Below are 22,206 nucleotides of genomic sequence, written 5' to 3' on the forward strand. Positions count from 1 at the left end.
GGAGGGAGGAAGGAGGGAGGGAGGGAGGCAGGGAGGAAGGGAGGAGAAAGACAGACGGAGAGAAAGAAAGAATTAATGGAGGAAAATCATTAACATGATGGAAGAGGGATGTGAGCAAATTAACATTAACACAACACTCTTGCCTCTCACATATTCATGTGTATCTCGCCGGGGTGTGTGTGTGTGTGTGTGTGTGTGTGTGTGTGTGTTTGTGTGTGTTTGTGTGCGTATCATTACATCTGCCCACACACTTGTTCAAAATACTTAATGGCCATTTTCACCCTTGTACAGCAATGATTCAGCCCTGTCCACTCTTTGCATTTAATTGCACGAGGGAAAGACACGCACACACACGCACACACACACACACACACATGCACACACACACACACACGCACGCACAAACACACACACACACACGCACAAGCACACACGCATTCAAATGAGTACTTTATCTGAGTGAAAGGGGCCACTTCACTTAGCCCTCCCCTCCTCTAGCCCTCCCTGTGCAGGCAGTGGAGCAGCCTTATCCACACAGGTAATAAAAACTCTGGTCCTGGTTTTTTTCTCCCGTTTTAATCCCTTGAGACAGTGCTGCTTGTGCGGTATAGGTGGGCCGGGACCATCTGGTTGAAATCTGTCAGCGGCGCTGTTTCCGTTCCACTCTTACACAGCGCTGACGGGCTGCCCACTCAGGGAACAGGCCTCCGTGTAGCCCCGACCATGGCGGGATAAGCTGGGAACAAGCTGACCATTTGTGCTTCTGTGTTGTGCGTCCATGTTGGCTCTGCCTGCCTTTGTGAGTGGCTATGAATGCACCTCTTTGTGTGTGTTCATGTAGGGTTTGATCGTGCACGCACACACACACACACGCACGCACACACACACACACACACACACACACACACACTCGTACACAAACATACATACACACACATGCACACTCTCTCGCTCTCTCTCGCTCTCTCTCCATCTTTCATTCTTACTCTACTGTATATCCCAGTCACTGTGTGTGTGTCTCTCTCATTGTCACCCTATCTATCCCTCTCTATCTCTCTTGTACACTCCATGTCTCTCTCTATCTTACCCCCAGTGTACACACACACACACACACACACGCACACACACACACACGCACGCACACTCGGGAAATACAACTATCTGTTCTCCTCAAATCAGACCGGCTGCAGTTTCCTTCCGGAAAAAAAGTGTGGGGGGGGGTGGGGGGTTGGGTTTGAGGGGGGGTTTGTGTGTGTGATGAATGAGAGCAGGATGGAGGCTCCGCAGGGGGGCCGTGTGATCCAGACGATGGTGGGATATGAAGTGGTGTGGGCGAGGGGATCAGTGTCAGAGCTGGAGATAAACGGAGACGATCGGAGGGGTCATGGGTGAGGGCGTGTGCTGATCGTAGCTATCGGGCGTCTCATGGTCTCTGGTTTGTTTTTGCCTCACCTGACAAGAAATGACTTGGCCTTTTTTTTTCAAACTGAGAGAACAGGGAAATTATTTGTTTTGCGCTTGAAGTCATCCCAGTAAAACGGGGGCCACTTTAGTAAATGCTACCTGCCTCGGCGAATGGTTGTGGCAACTTTGACTGTTCTTTGTTTGGCACCGGTAAGGGACGGCCGTTCTTGTAGGGTCTGATTAAAACGTCTGTATCGGTTTTCCGACCATGAAGAACGAGTCACAGTGGCATGACTGTTTCGGAGGAAACTTAAAACGGCCGACGATTCAGGCCACAGCTGAATGATCTCCCCGAATTCAAAGAGTTACCCGAGTAAGTAGTTGTAGTTGTTAGCGAACGGATCGCACAAATGTCATTTCACTTGTCGAACGCAAGGAAGAGCCATTTCTCTGGTGTACTTACACCCGGGCTTCCGGGCAGAGAGAGAGAGAGAGCAGGCTTAAGTCTAGGTAGGAGGTAGGTTGAAATGTTGCAAAATGTTGCTACAACGAGTCGGTTGTGCAGCACACGATGCTTCCCCTCCCCGCTGCCCCACCGCGACTACCGCTTTGTGCTGAGGACAACCGCGGCCGTACGATACAGATAAGTCAAATCTCCCTACGCAGGCTATTGCTTCGTGTACATCTTGAGGCGAGCTTAAGAATGCGACGCGGCGGTACACCAGTTTTCATTTACCTTCTCCGTGACGGAGGAAGACGAGGGCCTGCTAAATGACCCGGAACGAGGAAGGAGATTACGGAAGGGATTCGGCAGGTTGTTGGGCGCTTCATCCCGTTTTGTAGTTTAGGTCACGCTCCGGTGTTGCCTTAATGCGTTCAAAGTGACAGCCGTGACAAAGCCCCCCCCCCGACTCTGCAGGGGTGACAACGTCTACAAAGAAATGTTAAACGTTTCAGTTTCGTCTTCTTTTCGAGGGAGGGGGGATCACAAACCCCTGTAGTGATGAAAAATGACACTTTAACAGCTAAGACGGGGAGAGAAGGGAAAACACCGCGTCAACAGTTAGTGACGGATGACATCGTCCTGACTGAAGGTCACTTCTCTGTAGTGACCCGGCTGTAAACAGGGAGAGAGAGAGAGATCTACAACCCGACTAATTGCTTCCAATCGCTTTGCTATAAATAGGTGGCGTGAAGTACAATCCATTGATGGGAACGTACAATAATTACCCACTGCTCTGACACCTCCAAAAAAAAAAGCGTCTCCCTGGAAACATCTCCTTAAAGGTATTTAAACTGATGCAGATGTGCTGGGGGGGGGCTTCATGAATCCCTGTCGCCCCCCCCCCCCCCGACAACGCCGCGGTGTTTTGCTACATTATACATCAGACATTTAATTGGCTTTTTGTCTCGAACCCTAATTGTCGCTCAGAGCAGCCGCGCTTTCTTATTTTGCCACATTATAACGCGCTTCATCCCGACTCAACACCCAGGCACTGGGCTCCCCGGGCCCATCCGCCACCGCCCCCCCCCCCCCCCCCCCCCCCCGCGCCCCTAATTGCGCACCCCAACCGCATTACACATTACTGTGAGCAACTTTGTCTCCGTAATGGAGACCCCGGGCCCTTTCTGTTGTTTCTTTTGGTGGCAGAGCCACGCGCTGAACACGTGGTAGCCGACGCCCCCCCCCGTGCTCCTCGCAGAAATAGCCGCCATGGATCTTCATAACGAGGCGAACGGGCTGTCCCGCTCGGAGGCAGGGCTCCATCCGTCTGAGTCAACGCGGCGTCACACGGCTGGAGCGGGAGGGAGGCGTGGTGGGGAGGGGGGAGGGGGGGAGCAGGGCGGGGTGGGAGGGAGGCGTGGTGGGGAGGGGGGAGGGGGGGAGCAGGGCGGGGTGGGAGGGAGGCGTGGTGGGGAGGGGGGAGGGGGGGAGCAGGGCGGGGTGGGAGGGAGGCGTGGTGGGGAGGGGGAGCAGGGCGGGTGGGAGGCGTGGTGGGGAGGGGGGAGGTGGGGAGGGTGGGAGGGAGGCGGGGTGGGGAGGGGGAGGGGGGGAGCAGGGGGGGGTGGGAGGGAGGCGTGGTGGGGAGGGGGAGGGGGGAGCAGGGGGGGGTGGGAGGGAGGCGGGGAGGGGGGAGCAGGGCGGGTGGGAGGGAGGCGTGGTGGGGAGGGGGGGAGATGGGGAGGGGAGGGGAGTGCAGACAGTGGGGGGGGGGGGGTACCTGGATTGAGTCAGCAGCATGGAGGACTTTGCCCGCCCGTGTGCTGAGAGCCAGACGTCTCTGACAGACATGTGAGATTGACGCGGTGCCTTTTCCTAATCCCGACCCTGATAGCCGGCTCCACGTTGATCCCCCCCCCCCCCCCCTCACCCAGGCTGAGCCAGGAGGGAGGAGGAAGGAGGAGGAGGAGGAGGAAGGAGGAGGAGGAGGCAGGCGGGAGGTGGGGGTATGGGCGAGGGGAGGCAGGTAGGTAAGAGTACAGTCATTTATAAACGGGGGACGCGGTTACCTCACCCTCCACTCCTCTGGGGTGTGAGGGAGATGGCAAATCTCTGCATGACAGAAGTGTGAATTCAAAGAGATTGAAATGGGGGGGGGGGGGGGGGGGGGCGATGACATGTGATACACAGATACCAGAATGGGTCAGATATTGGAGACTTAACGAAAGCATGCTTTTGTCTTCATTCCGGAATCCTTTAGTCCCACTCTGATGACGTTCACACTCTCTGCGGTTTGAACGTGAGTCTGGCCTCAGATGGAACAGCCATCAGAAAAAAGTGTCACCGATGCACGGATTATATTGTTGTCGTTGTTCGGTCACGACAAACTCCAGGGAGACGGACGACAGGGAGGTAATCTCGACGGTTCATTCATATTGATAACAATCTTTCCGGGCCTACGAGATCACACGTCTAATAAAGGCACTTTGCTGTAAAGAACTGCAACACAAAAGCACCATTAACAACAGCGATTGCTTCCTCAACCTAAAGGAGCTTTTCTTTTTCTTTGTTCCCAAGAAACAGACCAAAAACAGACAGTATCCCCATTTAATCATGTCTTCCGAGGAGCCATCGGAAACTGTTTGCCTCGATAAAATCAAAATGTTTCTTTGCACTCGCAAACACTGCGACGCGGTTCGCTCCCCTATCTGATCGGGAGACGCAGACCGTTGATGGACTTTTCTGTTTTGATGACAGATTGGGAGGAAGGGGGGGGGGAAGAGTGTCTGAACCTTCTGCAAACTTACAAAGGCTTACAGTACTTGTTGTCAAGCAGCCAGCAGGAGAGTTACGAGGGCTTTGCACGCATGACGATGAAATAAGCCCCGCACCTTTCCAGTGAACTCCATTCAAAGTATTTTTAACTTCAATGGGGGATTATTTTATGCTACATTTCAGGCCAATGCACAGTGGTTATGTAAAGGGTCAAGGCAATTCAATCACAACCATTTCGTAGGTCCATGTGTGTGACGTGAGCCCTGGGGCGCCGGACATGCTATTGTCCGGCGTATTTCATTGAATAGGTGGTGTGGCTCTCTTTAGTTGCATACTTGAGTGGGCAAAGTGCACCATGGCCCAATAGCAGCGTTATTGTGGAGAAGAATCAGATTCCAAACTGTCAGCAGATCCCTGCGGGGTAAGGGGGATGGTTTCGAGTAATTAGAATATAGGGATGCCCATAACAGCTTTACTTTGAACTCCTTATTGTGAATCATATACATTGATAAGATGACAGGACCATTGACAATTGACAGAACATTCGCATTGGTTGAATATACAGTTGTGATTATTGAGTATTTCTCTGTTCATGTAGGCTTTGGGCGACAGAAGACCAGCTAATCTCAGGTTTTGATACATAAAGACCCTTAATATGATTTGTGTCACTGCGCAAAGTCAGAAGCTTCACATCTCTGCACAATGATCTACAAGGTACTATTTAAAGTTAAGTTATGTTAGGAGGTCGACGCTCTGATGAGATCAGGGTGCGATAAAGTAAGCGATGGCATGCTTCATTAAATATTTTTGTTTGGTTATATAGCTCCCTCTGGTGCCAAATCGGTGGTTGGTCATTCACTAACTATTCCTTAAACACTGTCTGTTTTTGAATTGACAAGAAGGATTCAAAATAGCATTTTGACAAGAAAACAATCTGCTAAGAAACTAAAGGTATTGGGCTCATAGACATTGTCGACCTTGGATTGTAATTTGTATTAAAAAGCACTTTGTATATTCAAAACACTGTCTTGATTGTACTAACATGCCAATGCACACACACATCCGCACACACACACACACACACACACACACACACACACACACACACACACACACACACACACACACACACACACACACACACACACACACACACACACCAACAACCACAAATCCACCACAAATCCACCACAAATCATGGGGCAATAGGAAGAAGAATTAATAGTTCTCTCCTTTCAATAGTTCAAACCGTTTGCGCAAGACATTGGACAGTGTAAAGTCCGGTTGTGATATTGCTATTACAACAGCGCCACCCCGTGGCACTTACATGCAAACAAACGTTTTCCTTTCGCAGAAGCGATCATATCCCTCGCATAATAAGGTAGCCTATACAATGACAAGTTTTACAAAATAGATTTTAATTATTTCATGAAAACATGTTATTTTTTAAATAAATGTTATGACAAGGAATTATTATCATATTGAATTTAGAATATTCACAAAGCTGTGGAGGCCTTTTGACACAACAGCATGTGTATGTGTGTGTGTGTGTGTGTGTGTGTGTGTGTGTGTGTGTGTGTGTGTGTGTGTGTGTGTGTGTGTGTGTGTGTGTGTGTGTGTGTGTGTACAAGTTGCGTTGTGTCATCTTTGTAAAACATGCAATAGCCTACAAATAAACCAGAAAACTGGCCCGAGACTTACTGCTTCCTGTTACAGGGAAACTCACGTTAACAAAAAATGCCTCTTGCTCTCACCTCACCCTTCGAAAGTGATACACGTGTACGCCGAGGCATAGCAACCACAAAGGAATCCTCAAATCAAACACAAAGACACAATAGCCATACCACTGCCGAAACTCCAAATTCCATTCATAAGAATGGCACTGCTCCACCCTGCATGCGAGCGGAAATCACATAAGTTATGGTTACTAATGACAAAGATCCAATCACAGTGTCGCATTTTGTAATGCAACTTCTCTCCAAACAAACAAATGGAAACCAGAGGAGTGCACCATGCAAGATGGCAGTCTAATCTTCAGTTGTTCTATGTGGTGAGGTGTTAACAGTGTGGACATTGTAGAACATGATTTTAAACCATGTGTCTTGTGTGTTTATGTTTGCTTGTGTGTGTGAATCGTTGTGTTCATGTGTTCAAGAATGCTATGTGTAGACGTCAGATAGTGAGATAAAGAGATAGAGATCATGGGAAGAGATAGGTGGAGATAGACCGATAGACAGAGAGACTGAAATACAAGAACAAAAAGAGTGTTAAAGAGAGGAGTGCAAGAGGAAGGTCAACAGAGACCGAGAAGGACATGAAGGGAGAGCAACATTGAGAGAACTTGAAAGAGATGGAGAGAGAAATAAAGATGGAGACAAATAGACATGTGGCAGGACACAGTGAGACATGATGAGAGAAAGAGAGAGACGAAGAGAGAGAGAGAGAGAGAGAGAGAGAGAGAGAGAAAGAGAGAGAGAGAGAGAGAGCGAGCATGGAAGAGTTAGCGATAATGAGACACAATGAGAGAGCGAGTGACAGAGCTCGATCAGAGAGAGAAAGAGAGAAAGCGAGACAGAGACATATAGATAGAGAGAGGGAGAGGGAGAGAAAGACAACTTCAGATAGAGTAGCTCTAATGAGATAGAGAGAGAGAGAGAGAGAGAGAGAGAGAGAGAGAGAGAGAGAGAGAGAGAGAGAGCTGCTCACTTCCTCTGAAAGGTTTTTTTTTTCTGAGCTGACTCTACCAGTCCAACTGGCTGCGTGCTGGCTGTCTTTCCCATGGCCGGTGCACCTTGGCTCAACGAGTCGTTAAGTGCTCCCGACAACAATAAAGAGAGGCTTTTTTTAGATGACAATTGATCGTACGCACATGGCTCGTTTAGGCGTTGATGATCCCTTGTAATTTACATCGTCATACACAAGTCATGATGACGACAACCCCGCAGTGTGCACAAACATGCATGTGCTTTTGTGTACGTTTGCATGAGTGCTATATGATTCGTTGTCCCTCTGTCACTCTCTCTCTCTCTCTCTCTTATAGTAACTAAGATTCATAATGATGGTGATTTTAATAATTAATAATTCATCTGTGGGATATTCTATATATAGTCTGAAAGATGAATCCAATTCATAATCCTATGACAATACATGTGAATAATCAAGCACTAATTATAGTCAACACATTCATAAGATTGGCTAGATTGGCTCATGACAACAGAAATACATAAACCATACGTAAACCAATACATAACCATTATTCTTTGTGTTTCATTTGGCAACTTATTACTTATTACTTATTACTTACTTATTTCAGACTCAAGGCGACCTCTCAGTATAAATTGTTTTGTTCTTTGTTTTTGTTGGAACCAACCTTCCAGACACACATGAATGTTTATAGAGGTCTATCTTGAAATCATGTATGTATGTCTTTGTTTCTGGTCCAGTTAAGGTAAGTTATCTACTACAAATGAGAGAATGCAACACAGAAGGGGTGTGACCTAAACAGTTTCAATTTAATACCAGTTTGTGGAAATGTTTAGATTGATCTAATCAGGGCCTGTTTTAAATCAATCTTTAATAGCATTAACATAACGATTTAGCTATACATATTTTTTATAAGGACAGGTTAGACTTAAGCCAGCAGATATCTTAGTTTGTCTAATGGATTCCAATTAAGAAGTGCTTTAGTGTATAAATAGTAAATTAAATGATAATGGATAATACTTGGATGGATTGCATTGAGTGCTAATAGCCCTTCTGTAATTCATAATACAGTCATTAATACAGTCATAGTTCTAGTAGGAAAGCTGATACACATTACAGGGCTAAAACGGTAGGCTAAAGTAGAGGGTCATTCATGGGAAGCATCTATTTGCCTGTGTTAAATTGTGTTGAAGTAGCATAGAAAGATGATTTTGTCAACTTAAGGCAGTGTGCACTTTCATGAACAGTATGTTCCTGCACACAAACATATTTCTGGGGATATATACTCATGTTCTTGTATGTGTCTGAATGTGTGTGTGTGTGTGTGTGTGTGTGTGTGTGTGCGTGTGTGTGTGTGTGTGTGTGTGTGTGTGTGTGTGTGTGTGTGTGCGGGCGAGCATGTGTGTGTGTTTGTGTGTGTGCATCGTGGCATGTGTGTGTCTATGAATTGGGGCGTGTGGCTGTGTTTGTGTGTGTGTGTGTGTGTGTGTGTGTGTGTGTGTGTCTGTGTATCGGTGTGTCTGTGTGTACATGTGTGTCTGCGCGGGTGTGTGTGTGTGTGTTTGTGTGTGTCTGTGTATCGGTATGTGTGTTTGTGCAGTCATGCACATGTGTGCGTGTGTGTGTAAGCTCATCGTGAGTTGGAGCATCCAGTGCGATGGCGTATGGCGAGGGGTAGACCCTGAAGGTTGAATGGGGTATACGAGGCGGAAGGGATTCCCTCAGATATGCATTCAACCGGTTCCTTGGTATGATAGAGAGATCTCGAGTGTCGGAGGAGAGAGAAACCACACAGAGGTATTCCCTGATCTGATTGCATCACTGCGTCTTATCCACTCTCACTCTCTGTCTCACAGGACATTTTAAGAGGCACACGCAAACCCTTTGGGTTGGCATTCCCGTCGATACCAAGATGCCAGCTGGACTAAAGTGTGATGACCCAGATGACCTTCTACCTTGAGAAAACACCGACAGGGCAACTGTTAGGGAATCCTTAAGGGCCCTTGAGGGGCCTTCTTAAAAGTCCTGCACACTCTTAAAAGAGTGTGCAGGTTGACTAATCTGGTAATGATGGGGCTGTAGGTACTTGGATGAATCTTGCAATTTCATCACTTTTTGTACGTTGTAAGCATGTAACGCAAATAATGACATTATTATCGAGGTGAGAAAGACAAAGAAAGAAAGGACACTCCATCCGTACAGAAAGCTCTCCGTACTACGAGCGTTGCTCTGTGTCTGTCTGTCGGACTGTCTCCTGTGTCATTCTGAATGACAGGCAGACCGACCGTTAAAGAAGTAGAGAATGTTACCGTCAAACTACAATGTACGGTCACAAGCGGACCGAAACATAGAGGGCGGGCCAGGAAACCCATATATCCGAAACAGAAACGCAGGGCGAACCAGCAGGTGAAACTGGCGCCAGGGCAGACAGCTCCCCCCCCCCCCCACCCCCCAAGTTATGTGAGCTTACGTCAACTACAATTGCACACCGGCATTTTAAGGACAAGTTGTTAATTCTTGCCTCAGTTTCCTCTTAAACAACAACTAGGCATATAACTTCAAACTTCTAAGTTCAGTTTTAAAGATTGGACGAGCTTTGGTTGGAACTGATGGGCATTCATTAGCAATTACTATATGACCAAAATAGCTTAATATTCATTAATTAGTCATGAAGATTTGGGGAACTTATCAAAAATCTCAATACATTCTTGTCCTTTGGTATTGTTGGGTAGGTTGTATTATTGACACAATAGATCTATTGTTGAAAAAACACTTGTATCACAGGGAAGAGATGCGCGCTCCCATGGGTTTCGTTGCTAGGTTACCATAAGTCCCACCCACCTGTGTAATAGATTCACCTGAGACAAGCTCACATGATGACACGATTCCATCCAATCAGAGACGTAGTCAGGTGTTCCCGATGCGAGTTTCGGAGGCGGAAACCTGTGGGTCGAGTCGAGGAAAGACGCTCCTTATATATATGTCAATTCTGATTCATGTACACTTCGCAAGGAATCACTGAAACGGAATAAAGATTATTTATTTAGATTATACCATCTGGGAGAGCCCTACTACTCAGACTTTCCGTGCGTAAAATGGAAACTATTATTCTATGACTCTTTTAGGGATTGTTTCTTAGTTTGTTTTAAGTAGACTTGCAAGTAGTAAGTAGTTTGCACTAACGAAGTAGGCCTGCTGCATTTTGACACATGGAATCGTCGGGCTAAGACAACGCTCATTTTGCACTTTGAATTTTGTTTTTTTTATAGGATATCTACTCCTTTTGCAGAAGCGACAAGTCAGGTAAGTGATCGGAGCGTGGATTGTGTTCGTTTTTCAGCCATGAATCACTGCTGTTGCCCGTCTGTCCTCACAACTGATTAAACCAGTTTTACAGAGAAGCTCAACTTGGTTCCACTAGTTATGCTGTATCATACTTGTATAATTACTGCAATAACAGCATCGTGAACCTCTATCGGATGATGACACTTTAAAATGTAAATGCATAAAATTGTAAAGGAAGACGACAGAATCATAGACACATGAGTCTGTGTTTATACTCGTAGAAATAGCCACAACCACAATCAAAAAAAAAAATCACGATAATAGACAACAACAGTACGTGCAGTGAGGCGTGATGAGGACAAGTGGATGACTGTTGCAAAACACGCAGGAAAACAGAGGTCATCAGGCCAACACAAAAGTGAGCCTTCTGAGTGTCTTAGTTCAATGCGTACAAGATTGAATAGCAATTAGAAAATAGATATAAAGTGAAAAAGCAAATGCAAAAATGTGTTTTTTTATACTATTGGCTTATGGCTATAGCAGCTTAATCCCAGACAGGGCCTGTGGGAAATGTGTTGTTAAGAAATGCCACAAAGTTGACTCAAGCCTCTGACTGCAGTGGCCCCCCGAGACACCATGTCAGAGAGGACCCCGTGGTGGAAGTCCTTCCTGGGGATCCGGAAGACCAGCGGCCCGAAGGAAGCGTCCTTCGACCCCGACTTCAACCCTTTCACCTCCAAACCCGAGAAGGCGGCCAAGGACCCCTTGGCGGCAGCTCCGGGGCCTCCTGCCAAGGCCCCGGCTCCGCAGACCCACCCTGCGGGGAATAAAGAGCCTAGCACGGACAGCAGCGGGCCGCTCGGCGAGGACACTTACGACGACTCCCACCTGGAGTCGGTCTTCAACGAGCAGAGTTGCCGCCGGAACATGAGGGTGTCGCGGTCGGGCCGCTTCAAGGAGAAGCGGAGGGTGCGCTCCACCCTGCCCATCGAGGAGCAGCAGCAGCAGCAGCAGCAGCAGGACAAGAACGGTCCCAGGAGGGAGGACCAGCGGTGACCATGACGACGACCACGATGATGATGATGATGACGACATTAATGATGATAAAGTGAAAGGAAAAACCTAAAAAAAAAAAGTAAATCGATCAAAGGCTCTGGGTGATTTGTAGGCCTGCACATGAAGATGTGAAGCACAGCAGGCTGTGACGATGGTGATGATGAAGAGATGAAGAAGACTTTGCAGGCCATTGTGGAAGGAAAGAGGGCAGCGAGTGCATTGTGTAAATTGAAGGAAAGATCTATATAATATATTATGAATATTTGGAAATACTATATGGGGTTATTTTTGCATATGCTATTTTTGTTGGGTGCCACGGTAAAATAACAAAAACACCTACATGGTAAATAGATTATTTTGTCCTGTATTCTGCTAATGGATATTGAACCACCATGACAAAGGAATGGCATAATGGATGTTTAAAGAGGTTAAAGACAGGTTAGAAACGAATGCATTGAGCACTTCAGAGCCCTGACAGGTACCCCCTGCCCCACTGGGCCTCACTTTGGGCTATTTACTGTTTCACTCTGGGACATATCAGCCTTTTCTATTGCAATAACGTGTCAAATAATGAAGGATTGTGTGTTTTTTTTTTTATTCTTTGATGTTTCCTGAAGTAATCGCTGAACAAAATTCGGTCAATTGACTTTTTAGGGTTGCTTTTGAGGTCCACCAAATGGTGAAAGTCCAGACAATTGTGGCAGTTGGCTTTTAAGTTATAGCGCTGTAAAGCACATGATTATCTGTAGAACAAGCAGGTTTATTGTGAAAATCGTGCAATGATCCTCAGCAGCTTTTCAATGCATTTAGCATTGTTTTTACACAGTGATTCAGTGCCATTTAAAACAATTCAAATGTATATTTTATACTGCTAGCTATACCATAATTGAAGGATCAAGCAATATATGTTCATACACTTTTTCCCAAAGCTAATGGGAAGCTAAGCTAACATTTGAAGGTAGAGCTGAGAAGTGCCAAACTAAACTTTGTCATCCAAGCAGCTTGAAGAAACGGTGGTTTGGGTATTTGTGATTAGTTTATTGGTACTTAAACAACACAATTGTATTCTGAACCACACCCATGATAATTTAATGAAGGTAACGCTTAATAAATAAATAAATTAGTATTTTATACTGTGTGTGTGTGTGTGTGTGTGTGTGTGTGTGTGTGTGTGTGTGTGTGTGTGTGTGTGTGTGTGTGTGTGTGTGTGTGTGTGTGTGTGTGTGTGTGTGTGTGTGTGTGTGTATTTGTCAGACATAGATCGAGTAAAGAGTAACAGTACATTACAAGTTGAAACAAAGCTTTGAGGAAAGCATGTGTGTGTATGTACTTATGTATCTTTGTATGCATATATGTATGTATGTTTATATATATGTGTAAGTTGATGTTTACAATCAAAATCTACCACAAATATACAAACATAGAAAAACGGAGTCATAATATATGACAGAGAGGAAGGAACGAGCCCAATTTAGGTATCCCATCACTTCTTAGGAACCAGTAACAATGAAGAAAGACTAAGCCATAGGATCACTCTGCAATGGGCACGTCCAGCCCAGGGCAACTTGATCCTGTTCTGTCATTCCGGGGGAGAGCCTGCCTGTGTCACCACATTCTTCTCTCTTTGTTGAGGTGTACGCGTTTCTCGTGTGGGTGTGTGTTTCACTTTCATGTTTTTTTTTTTTTAAGACAGGCTATTAGGCTACAATGTGAACCATAGCACGCCCGATTGTCAGACTGTACATTTGACCTGATACGTATACCATAAGGGTTACCCAACAGTGTCTGACAGTGGCTTAGTGTACTGTGTTCATTCATACCTAAGAGTCCCGCACCTCGGAAGAAGCACAGGAGGCGTTGACGAGGGGTGTAACGCCAGTCTTCACCACTAGAGGGTAAACACAATGCAGTGATTCTAGAAAATAATCGGAATATAATGGAATCAGAATAGAATAGAGTAATATATAATATAAAATAATAAGACAATTGGTTTGGACACACAAGGAATCCCTACAACTTGGTTGAAATGTATATATATTTTTTAATAATATTGTAAGCAATAGGCTATAATGTAATACACTGTTATAAATGCTGTAGACTACTATATTAAGTCAAACTAATACTAATAATACTAATAATTACTCTAATTAAAAGTATTTTAAAGTCCATATTCAACACCAATGCAGGCCTAGTAAACAATAATAATAATAAAAAAGCAGGCGCATCCTTTCTTCAATGTGATTGGTCGGGACTTGAGCGTGAACTCTGAGGTGTGGCCTCGAGCTGACCGCCTCCGCGCCCTGCAGCGCGCGGGGGTATACCCTAGTACCCATCAAGAGGTGAATAACACATCACTGGATACCGCTATCATTGACACGTTAACAACCACTTATATTACACACATAAAAACATTGCATTCGTTTTTTTTTTGTAGTAGTAATAATTGCTGCTATTCTGATGCATAACTGGAATTACAACTTTTAAACAACTTTCCGCCGATACAGAGGTCAGAGGAGTAGCCTTCATTTATATTCTAGGCTGAATACGTCTTTTTAACCTACCGACTCCACCTATCCTCTGCCCTCCTCATGGAGGTGCACGCTTGACTGAAAATAACCCGAGCAGCTGTCCTCCTCCTCCCGCTCCCAGTGCAGACTCAGCTCAGCCTCTATCTGGGCCATATCCACAACACACGTTCGGACTTCGGTTATTTTCCATAAGGTAGGCAACAACTTACAAACCAAAGGCCTATATATATATATATATATATATATATATATATATATATATATATATATATATATATATATATATATATATATATATATATATATATATGTATATATGTATATACGACTGTGAGACCATATGCGAGTTGTTATTACCGTTCATCTAACAGGTGGCTACCGGCTAGCTTACTACTTTCTTGACATTCTTCTTGTGTTAAATTAACTTCTGAAAGGACAACATCGGTGCTTCTCTCGCTTATACGGTGGGCCCAATGACTCTCATTAACGGATGATTAAGTGTACTTTTTGTGAAAGTGTTTTATATATATATATATATATTTTTTTATTATTATTATTTTTACAGTAGACAAGAAATGCAATCTTTCTCCAAGTGATGATTTGCGTGTGTGTGTGTGTGTGTGTGTGTGTGTGTGTGTGTGTGTGTGTGTGTGTGTGTGTGTGTGCGTGTGTGTGTGTGTGTGTGTGTGCGTGTGTGGGTGTCTGCACAAGTTATATGCAAGGCTGTTGGTGTTTAATAAACATATTTTAATACCCCAAAGGTATTACGCAACACATATGTAATGCACATTTCAAACCAAGCACCTGTCAGCCTGTCAACTGTTGACCAGTAGCCACAGTTTGACACAGATATGAAGATGGAAATAGCTATGGCAAGACAGCTTGCCAGTTGAATACAGGGCAACCAGAACCCCCTCTCTCCCCCCTTCGTCACTAGACTATCTCTCGGTGTCTGTCTGTCTTTCTGTCTGTCTGCCTGTCTGTCTTTTTCCACACACATTCTTAAACACACAGGAACAAAAAGTCACAAAGAGGGCAGCTAGAGATGAAAGTGAGTTAACATTAGCTCGATGCCTGGGGACAGGCTGGAACCACGACAAAACAAACCAGACAAATAAAAGTAAGCGGCTTCTTTAATCATCCCATTTCATTAAAGTGCCACAGGGGTTGGCGTCCACAGATTCCACAGCATATTAGACGTGGGCAGGCTTCAGACTTCAGGCTCTCCACTCCCTCACTCCCACGACAGAGAGCCCCTCAAGAATTCATTGTGTTATGATGAATGGGTGGAGGTCATTCTCTCTCTCTCTCTGCAACCCTTCACTCGGACAATGCACACAATGCAGACGAGTTTCTAGTTTGATATGATAGTTATTAGCGTATGTATGTAGCCCTATGGCATGACGGTAATGTCGTATGCCGCCACAGGTGATGATAATTCCTTACGCTCCACATAGTTCAGTGACTGAGCCTGTTCTTTATCTGCAGTCTGCCGGCACTTCCCAGAGAATTTCCTTATGTTGTTTTCCCCTTCTCCTCGCACATAATGGCAGTTAAGGCCTTCCCGTGCTAAAGAGGGCCTTTCTCTGGACACAACGAAAACCATTGTTCCTCATCCACCCACCCAACCACTGGACGTAGTATGTGGTGTGTGTGTGTGTGTGTGTGTGTGTGTGTGTGTGTGTGTGTGTGTGTGTGTGTGTGTGTGTGTGTGTGTGTGTGTGTGTGTGTGTGTGTGTGTGTGTGTGTGTGCGTGAATGTATGTGTGTGTATGTGGAGGGTAGGGAATGGGGTTCTTGGATTTCTCTAGAGAGGAAGAAGTTCTCTCACTGTATCCTGTTTGCGACATGAGCGGTGAAATATCTTCCTGTGCAGGGATAGAGAGGGGAGAGAGAGAGAAGAGAAGAGAGAGGGGAAGAGAGAGGGGAAAGTTAGCCTCTACTTTACCCGTGGATTTTGAGGGTATCTGAGTATTTACATTTTAAAAGACTACGTACATACTTTTATATGCAGCCAGTCTACAATTCATTTGTCATACTTTCTCCCATCGAGTGTTGTTAAAGTTTTTTATTAGTTTAGAAAAATAGTAAATGCTTCAAGGTCAAATAGGCCTACATTAACTTTGAAATGCTAATTCATTTGCACTTTGCCTTTCACCTCAATGTATTGTCTTTGTGATGTTGAACAGGTACATAAAAGTTGAGGATATCAAATATTTTTTCAACACATTTACTTGAAAACTTTTACTTGAAAACCAACTGTGTACTATTAGTCAATATTAGAGTATTAACCCGCTTTGGGAGTGTGTGTGGACGAGGGCTGGTTTAAGCAGCCTCACCTGGCCGAGTCTGATTGGACTCTGGGGCTGGGTGACACTCAGGAAGAGATCTCCTACATGACAACATGGAGCACGGGACCATGTTACCATGCAGGAGATCTCTTACTGAGTGTGTGTGTGTGTGTGTGTGTGTGTGTGTGTGTGTTGAGATGGCTGGTTTAACCTGTGCACACCGGTAACTCAATGTGCACCAGGGCTGCAGCCTCACCCAGCCCCGTCAGACAGGTGAGGCTGCCTAAACCATCCGCACGCACTCCCCACACACACACGCGCTACGACAAATTGGGTTGTTTGGGTCACAGTGAGTCTTGTGTTTTTTTACTCCCCATCAAGGACCCTGAGGGCAAGGCATGTCTTCACCAGCTCCTCCCCCACCTCCTCCCCCCGCACCTCCTCCGCCACCCCCGCCCTGCGTGGCCGCTCCTCTGCAGGTACAGCCACAGGCCGCGGCCCTCCGTTATGTTCACGTGTTAGACCTCGCGAAGCGTTCGACTGAGGGTTGAACCGTGAACTCCTGTCCTGTCAGCGCTGTGCCGAGACGGCTCATTAGACCCGTTAGCGTTCTTCAACCTGTGGCCTAACTGGTGACCTGGTTTAATTGGTAAACAACAGGCGGTTGGATCCAAATCCTGGGGCGGACTTTTGCTCGCTCAACATGGAGTTTCCTCATCCATGCCACTTGCCTTTAATTAGAATAGGAAATTGGTGTATTCATCTTCCTCTCTTTCTCTCTTTCTCTCTCTCTCTCTCTCTCTCTCTCTCTCTCTCTCTCTCTCTCTCTCTCTCCCTCTCCCTCCCTCCCCTTTGGGCTTATAGTCAGATTCTATTTGTCGGCCACACACTCTGATGCTATTCTACACGCAACCCACATCATGCTCATTGGCTTTCAACCTGCAGGCTATCTGCATTATTGATCAGAGGTACAGTTACACACACATACTTATGTACACACACACACACACACACAGACACACACACACGCAGATGGTGGGTCAGATGGCAGCAAAGTGTCCTGTTGCATCCCTAGCTCGCATAGCTCTGATGTTAAATATGTAGCGTGGGCTCAGGAGAGCCACAGAGGGGAGCCACAAAGGGAGGGAGAGACAGGAATAGATCTAAAGTATACCTGTGGACACGTCAAATGCCTCTCCCAAGTATTGTTACTATAAAAAGCAACCACTTCTCACCCTCACTCACACCTCTCTCTCTCTCTCTCTCTCTCTGTTACTCTCTCCCTCGCTCCCTCTCTCTCTATTTAATTTCAATAAGGCTATTTTGATTATTCTATACAGGACGTATACAAAAGTGGTTGCTAAAGCATTTGGACATTGCAGCACATTCATTGATAATAGTAAAATGAACGATAATGTTGTCTTTCTTCCTTTATTTAACCTTTATTTACATTAAGGACAATCACCTATTCACACTGGCAACCTGGCAAATATTATAATCTCTCTCTCTCTCTCTCTCTCCCCTTCTCTCTCCCTCTCTCCCTCTCTCCCTCTCCGAGACAGCCGCGACGCTCCTCGGACCCTCCCAGGTCCCAGTCTGGCGGTGGGGGCGGGGGGGGCAGGGGTGCCCTGCTGGCGGACATCCAGAAAGGAGCCCGGCTCAGGAAGGTCACGCAGGTCAACGACCGCAGCGAGCCCCTGGTCGACAGTAAGGGAGCGCCGTGTCCTACACGCGAACATACACATGCATGCATTCAGGCACACGCACACACACACAGACACACACACACACACACACACACAGTCACATACAGCCGCAGGATTAGTACTTTTAAACACACAGGCGCACATGACAATCGGCCAATAAACGGAAACACGTACGCAGACAGAATCCGTCCCAGACAGTCAATGAGCACCACGTGAATCTGTTGTCACTGGGAGTCTTTGTCTCATGGGAGAGAGGTGAGGCGAGGTAAGAGCGTTTGAGAGAGAGAGAGAGAGAGAGAGGGAGGGAGGGGGAGAGAGAGAGAGAGAGAGAGAGAGAGAGAGAGAGAGAGAGAGAGAGAGACAGACAGTGTAACAGAGGGTGTTTGTTTAGTGAGCTAAAAACAGGGAGGAGCAGGGGCAGTGAAAGAGGAGAGGAATCGTCCGCTACAGGCAAGCGCGACAGGAGAGGAACGACAGAGGGAGGGGGGAAAATGCAAGGGAAAGATTACAATACATTTACATTACATTTACATTTAGGGCATTTAGCAGACGCTTTTATCCAAAGCGACTTACAATGAGTGTACTGAAACAAATGATGTATTGCTGTATCATAGATCTGTTTTCAAGTGTGTTCAAGTGTGCCCCTTGGTTTTATGTTTGAACTTATTGTAATGGGAAAATGATATTTTCACATTCAATTTCTCTATTGTTGATTGTGCCTTTTTTCGCTGGTGGTCAAGGGTCAAAGGGTCCGACTGAGAAGTCACCACTACGTCTCCCCACATTGCAATTGTCAATGATCAAATCAAATAATTCTGTATTCTCCTGTATTCTCATCAAGTAGAAGAATGACCGGTGTACCCCAGGCAGAAAGGTTAACGTCAGACAACGCTAGGAACGGGTAGGGTGGCTAGACAGTGCAAAGGAATAGGAGCCAGAGCTTACACGATGAAGGGGATCAGCACGTGGGGGGCAGAGATGTTCTCAGCGTGTTCGAGACCTGTTCCACTTGTCGTATGCTATTGTATGTTTATTACTCTCAATTAGGCTTATCAATTAGCCAAATTGTTATAAGTTCGGATGACTATTTTAGTCTCAAACAGTTCAGACAGAAACGATTGCCGTGGTGAAAATTCCCACCACGCTTATTTTGTACTATGTGAATACACACACTAGTCTAGTCTATATTATATTTATGACAAGCTGATTATCCCTCATCTTCCACCACATTCAGCCTCGTTAACATCATAATCAAAAGTGTGTGTGTGTGTGTGTGTGTGTGTGTCCCAGAGCCCAGCGGTGCAGATGCGTCCAGCGGTCCAGGCTGTAACCAGGGGCCACAGGCTGGGACGGGGCCCTCCCTCGGGGGCCTCTTCGCCGGGGGGTTCCCTACACTGCGGCCCGTGGGACAGAAAGACCCAGTGAGGAGCCTAGGTGGGTACAGTGGATCACCACCTCGGGCCGTCCTCCACGCTGTGTTTGATCCTCCACTCAATTGTGTGTGCTTGATTTGATTTATTCAATTGTATCAACACAATGCCAACAAATGCCTTAGACACACGACGATCAAATACAACTGAGGATAAACACACAATAAAGTCCAGGACTTTGTTTCCATTGTGGTCCTCAACACAAAACATCAGGACAAGTCTCACTCACAGAGTACGTGATGATCAATAAAAAGATTTTTCTTAAACAAATTTTTTTTTTTATGAAAACGGACACTGGCCCCCGGCTCTATTCAGCCGCCCTCTCTAGTGACCAGGCCTTGATTCTCTTTTTAAAAGAGTTCAGGCTGGAAATGACTTTAATTTGCCTGTCTAACTTGTCCCACTGAACTTCCCTTATATAGGCAACGGTTCCTTTTCCCTAACGATGTCTTAATGTGTGTGTCTGCGCGTGGGTGTGTGTGTGTGTGTGCGTGCGTCCTCTCCAGTGTCTCGTTCCAGCTCGTCGGTGACCCCCAGGCCCGTGTGGAACCAGCCGCCGCCGGGCGAGTCCAGCACCGACCCGGCGCCAAACCTCCAGCCTGCGGACGGGGGGCCCGCCGTGGCCGCGCCCGCCCAGCGCCCGCCCGGCCCCTCCTACTCGGCCCCGCCCTCCCCCTCCCACACCGGCCGGCCGCTCCCTCCCCCCGCCCCCACCTCCTCCCCGCCGCCGCCGCCCTTCTCCGTCCCGCCCCCACCACCACCACCACCACCACCACCCCCTGCTCCACCGGCACCTCCGCTACAGCAGCCCCCCGCCCCGCCCCAGGACCGCCCCGTCAGCAGGCCGCCGCCCGTCCCCACCTGCCCTCCCCCGCCTCCGCCCCCGCAAGTCACCCGGCCCACTTGGCTGCCCGTGCAGCACCACCACCCCCACCACCACCCCCACCACCCCCACCCCCACCACCACCACCACCACCACCCGCAGCCCCTCACCCCCCCTCCTCACCCCCCTCCCTCCGCGCCGCCCTCCTCCCTCAACCCCAACCGCTCCTCGGGGTGCTTCTACCCTCCGCCCACGTGCCACGTCTCCCTGGGACCCCCGCCGCCGCCGCCGCCCCCCTCCCGGCGTCCTTCACGCCCAGCTGCCCCACCACGCTGCCCCCGCCGCCGCCGCCGCCCCCGCCCCAGGCGCTCCACGTGTCCCTGCGCCTCGGGGCTCCCCCCCTGCCCCCGCTGCCGCCGTCCTACCCCTGCACCGCCCCCACCCGACGGCCCCCCGCGGTGCCCCGCAGCGCAGGTACGCCCCCCCCCCCCTCCTCCTCTGGTCCTCTGGCCGGCCGCTGTAGAGTGATCCGTCATGACACAAGGGTATCCCTCTGGTGACGGAGGCTTGACCTTTAGTACTTGATTGCCTTTGGTATAATCGGTCCTGTTTAAAGTTATATTGTAGTACGCTTCGTTCGTTTTACAGGTTTTACTGCCTTTCTTTTCCCGCTTGAATTATATAATAACCCAGTAATCTAGCTTTTATGCATTGAATATCACATTTTTATCTTCTTTCCTCTAGTTTCCTCTTAGAAAATGCCATGTAATGGAATTTGAATTGTGGACTTTGTCCGCGACTTTCATTTTTTTATTGCCATACACGCTCTCAGACGTCTTAGCTGTAAATCTCTCGCTCCCGAACGGTGGCGACGTTTACGACTGATGCTGTTCTTCGGTTACCCACGGCAACAGGTGTGAGTCGCTTGGCTCCTCCCCCTGCCCCGCCGGCCAGGTCGCCCACCACAGAGCTGTCTGGCCGCATTCCACCCCCTCCACCCTTCCTGCCCCCCTCCAGCCTCAGGAACGGACACCTGCACAGCTTGGGTGGGCCTGCGTGTGTGTGTGTGTGTGTGTGTGTGTGTGCATGCATGTGCGTGTGCGTGTGTGTGTGTGTGTGTGTGTGTGTGTGTGTGTGTGTGAAGCAACAGCGGTCATAGTAGAGTATAGTAATCTCCTGTGTCTCTGTGGAGCAAAATGAAATACCTGTATGGCAGACAGGCTGGCGTCCTTTAATGGCATGGTCTCTTGTCGTACCGTTTCTAGACGACTTCGAGTCCAAGTTCCAGTTCCATCCAGTGGAGGACCTGCCCCCGCCGGAAGAGTTCAAGCCCTTCCTCCGCATCTACCCCAGCAAACAGAACAGAGGTGGGTCCCCCCCATTGGAGACCAGACCTGGTCCAGTCTGCTCCATCGCGATTTTTGCGTCAAACCATCTCCAAACTAATAAATTCTAGTAACAATTTATTTATTTTTATAAAAATATACAGTATATATATTTTCGGTATATTTATTTTATTCACTAAATGTTTTGTAGAAATTGCAGAACAGCTGGATACATATTTGTACATTATTTTTGATTTGATCATTTTCTATTTTGAACCTTTTTGTATTTTTTTAAGGGGACATTTCAAAGTGTCTCAGTTTAGGGGATTTAAGGGATTTTCTGGAGAGAAATGCTGAAGAAATGCGTCATGTTTTCAAACTCATCTAATAATCGAGCGGCCCTAGTCTAAAGCCATTAGCATTAGCCATTAGGTATACG

General features: G+C 47.2%; 1 protein-coding gene across 1 annotated transcript; it reads left to right on the forward strand.

Moving 5' to 3' along the window:
• Window positions 1-14,033: 14,033 nt before the first annotated feature.
• LOC311370940 (uncharacterized protein) lies at window positions 14,034-21,809 on the forward strand (the record flags this gene model as incomplete). Its single annotated transcript, XM_084489218.1, is given in 8 exon segments — window positions 14,034-14,386; window positions 16,865-16,962; window positions 18,046-18,190; window positions 19,480-19,623; window positions 20,126-20,737; window positions 20,740-20,916; window positions 21,357-21,488; window positions 21,708-21,809. Coding segments are annotated over 7 exon segments (1,393 nt in total), but the record flags the coding sequence as incomplete, so codon positions are not given.
• Window positions 21,810-22,206: the final 397 nt, after the last annotated feature.

The sequence above is a fragment of the Micromesistius poutassou genome, assembly GCF_964030765.1.
Source record: "Micromesistius poutassou genome assembly, contig: SCAFFOLD_3903, whole genome shotgun sequence".
In the NCBI taxonomy this organism is placed as follows: Eukaryota; Metazoa; Chordata; class Actinopteri; order Gadiformes; family Gadidae; genus Micromesistius; species Micromesistius poutassou.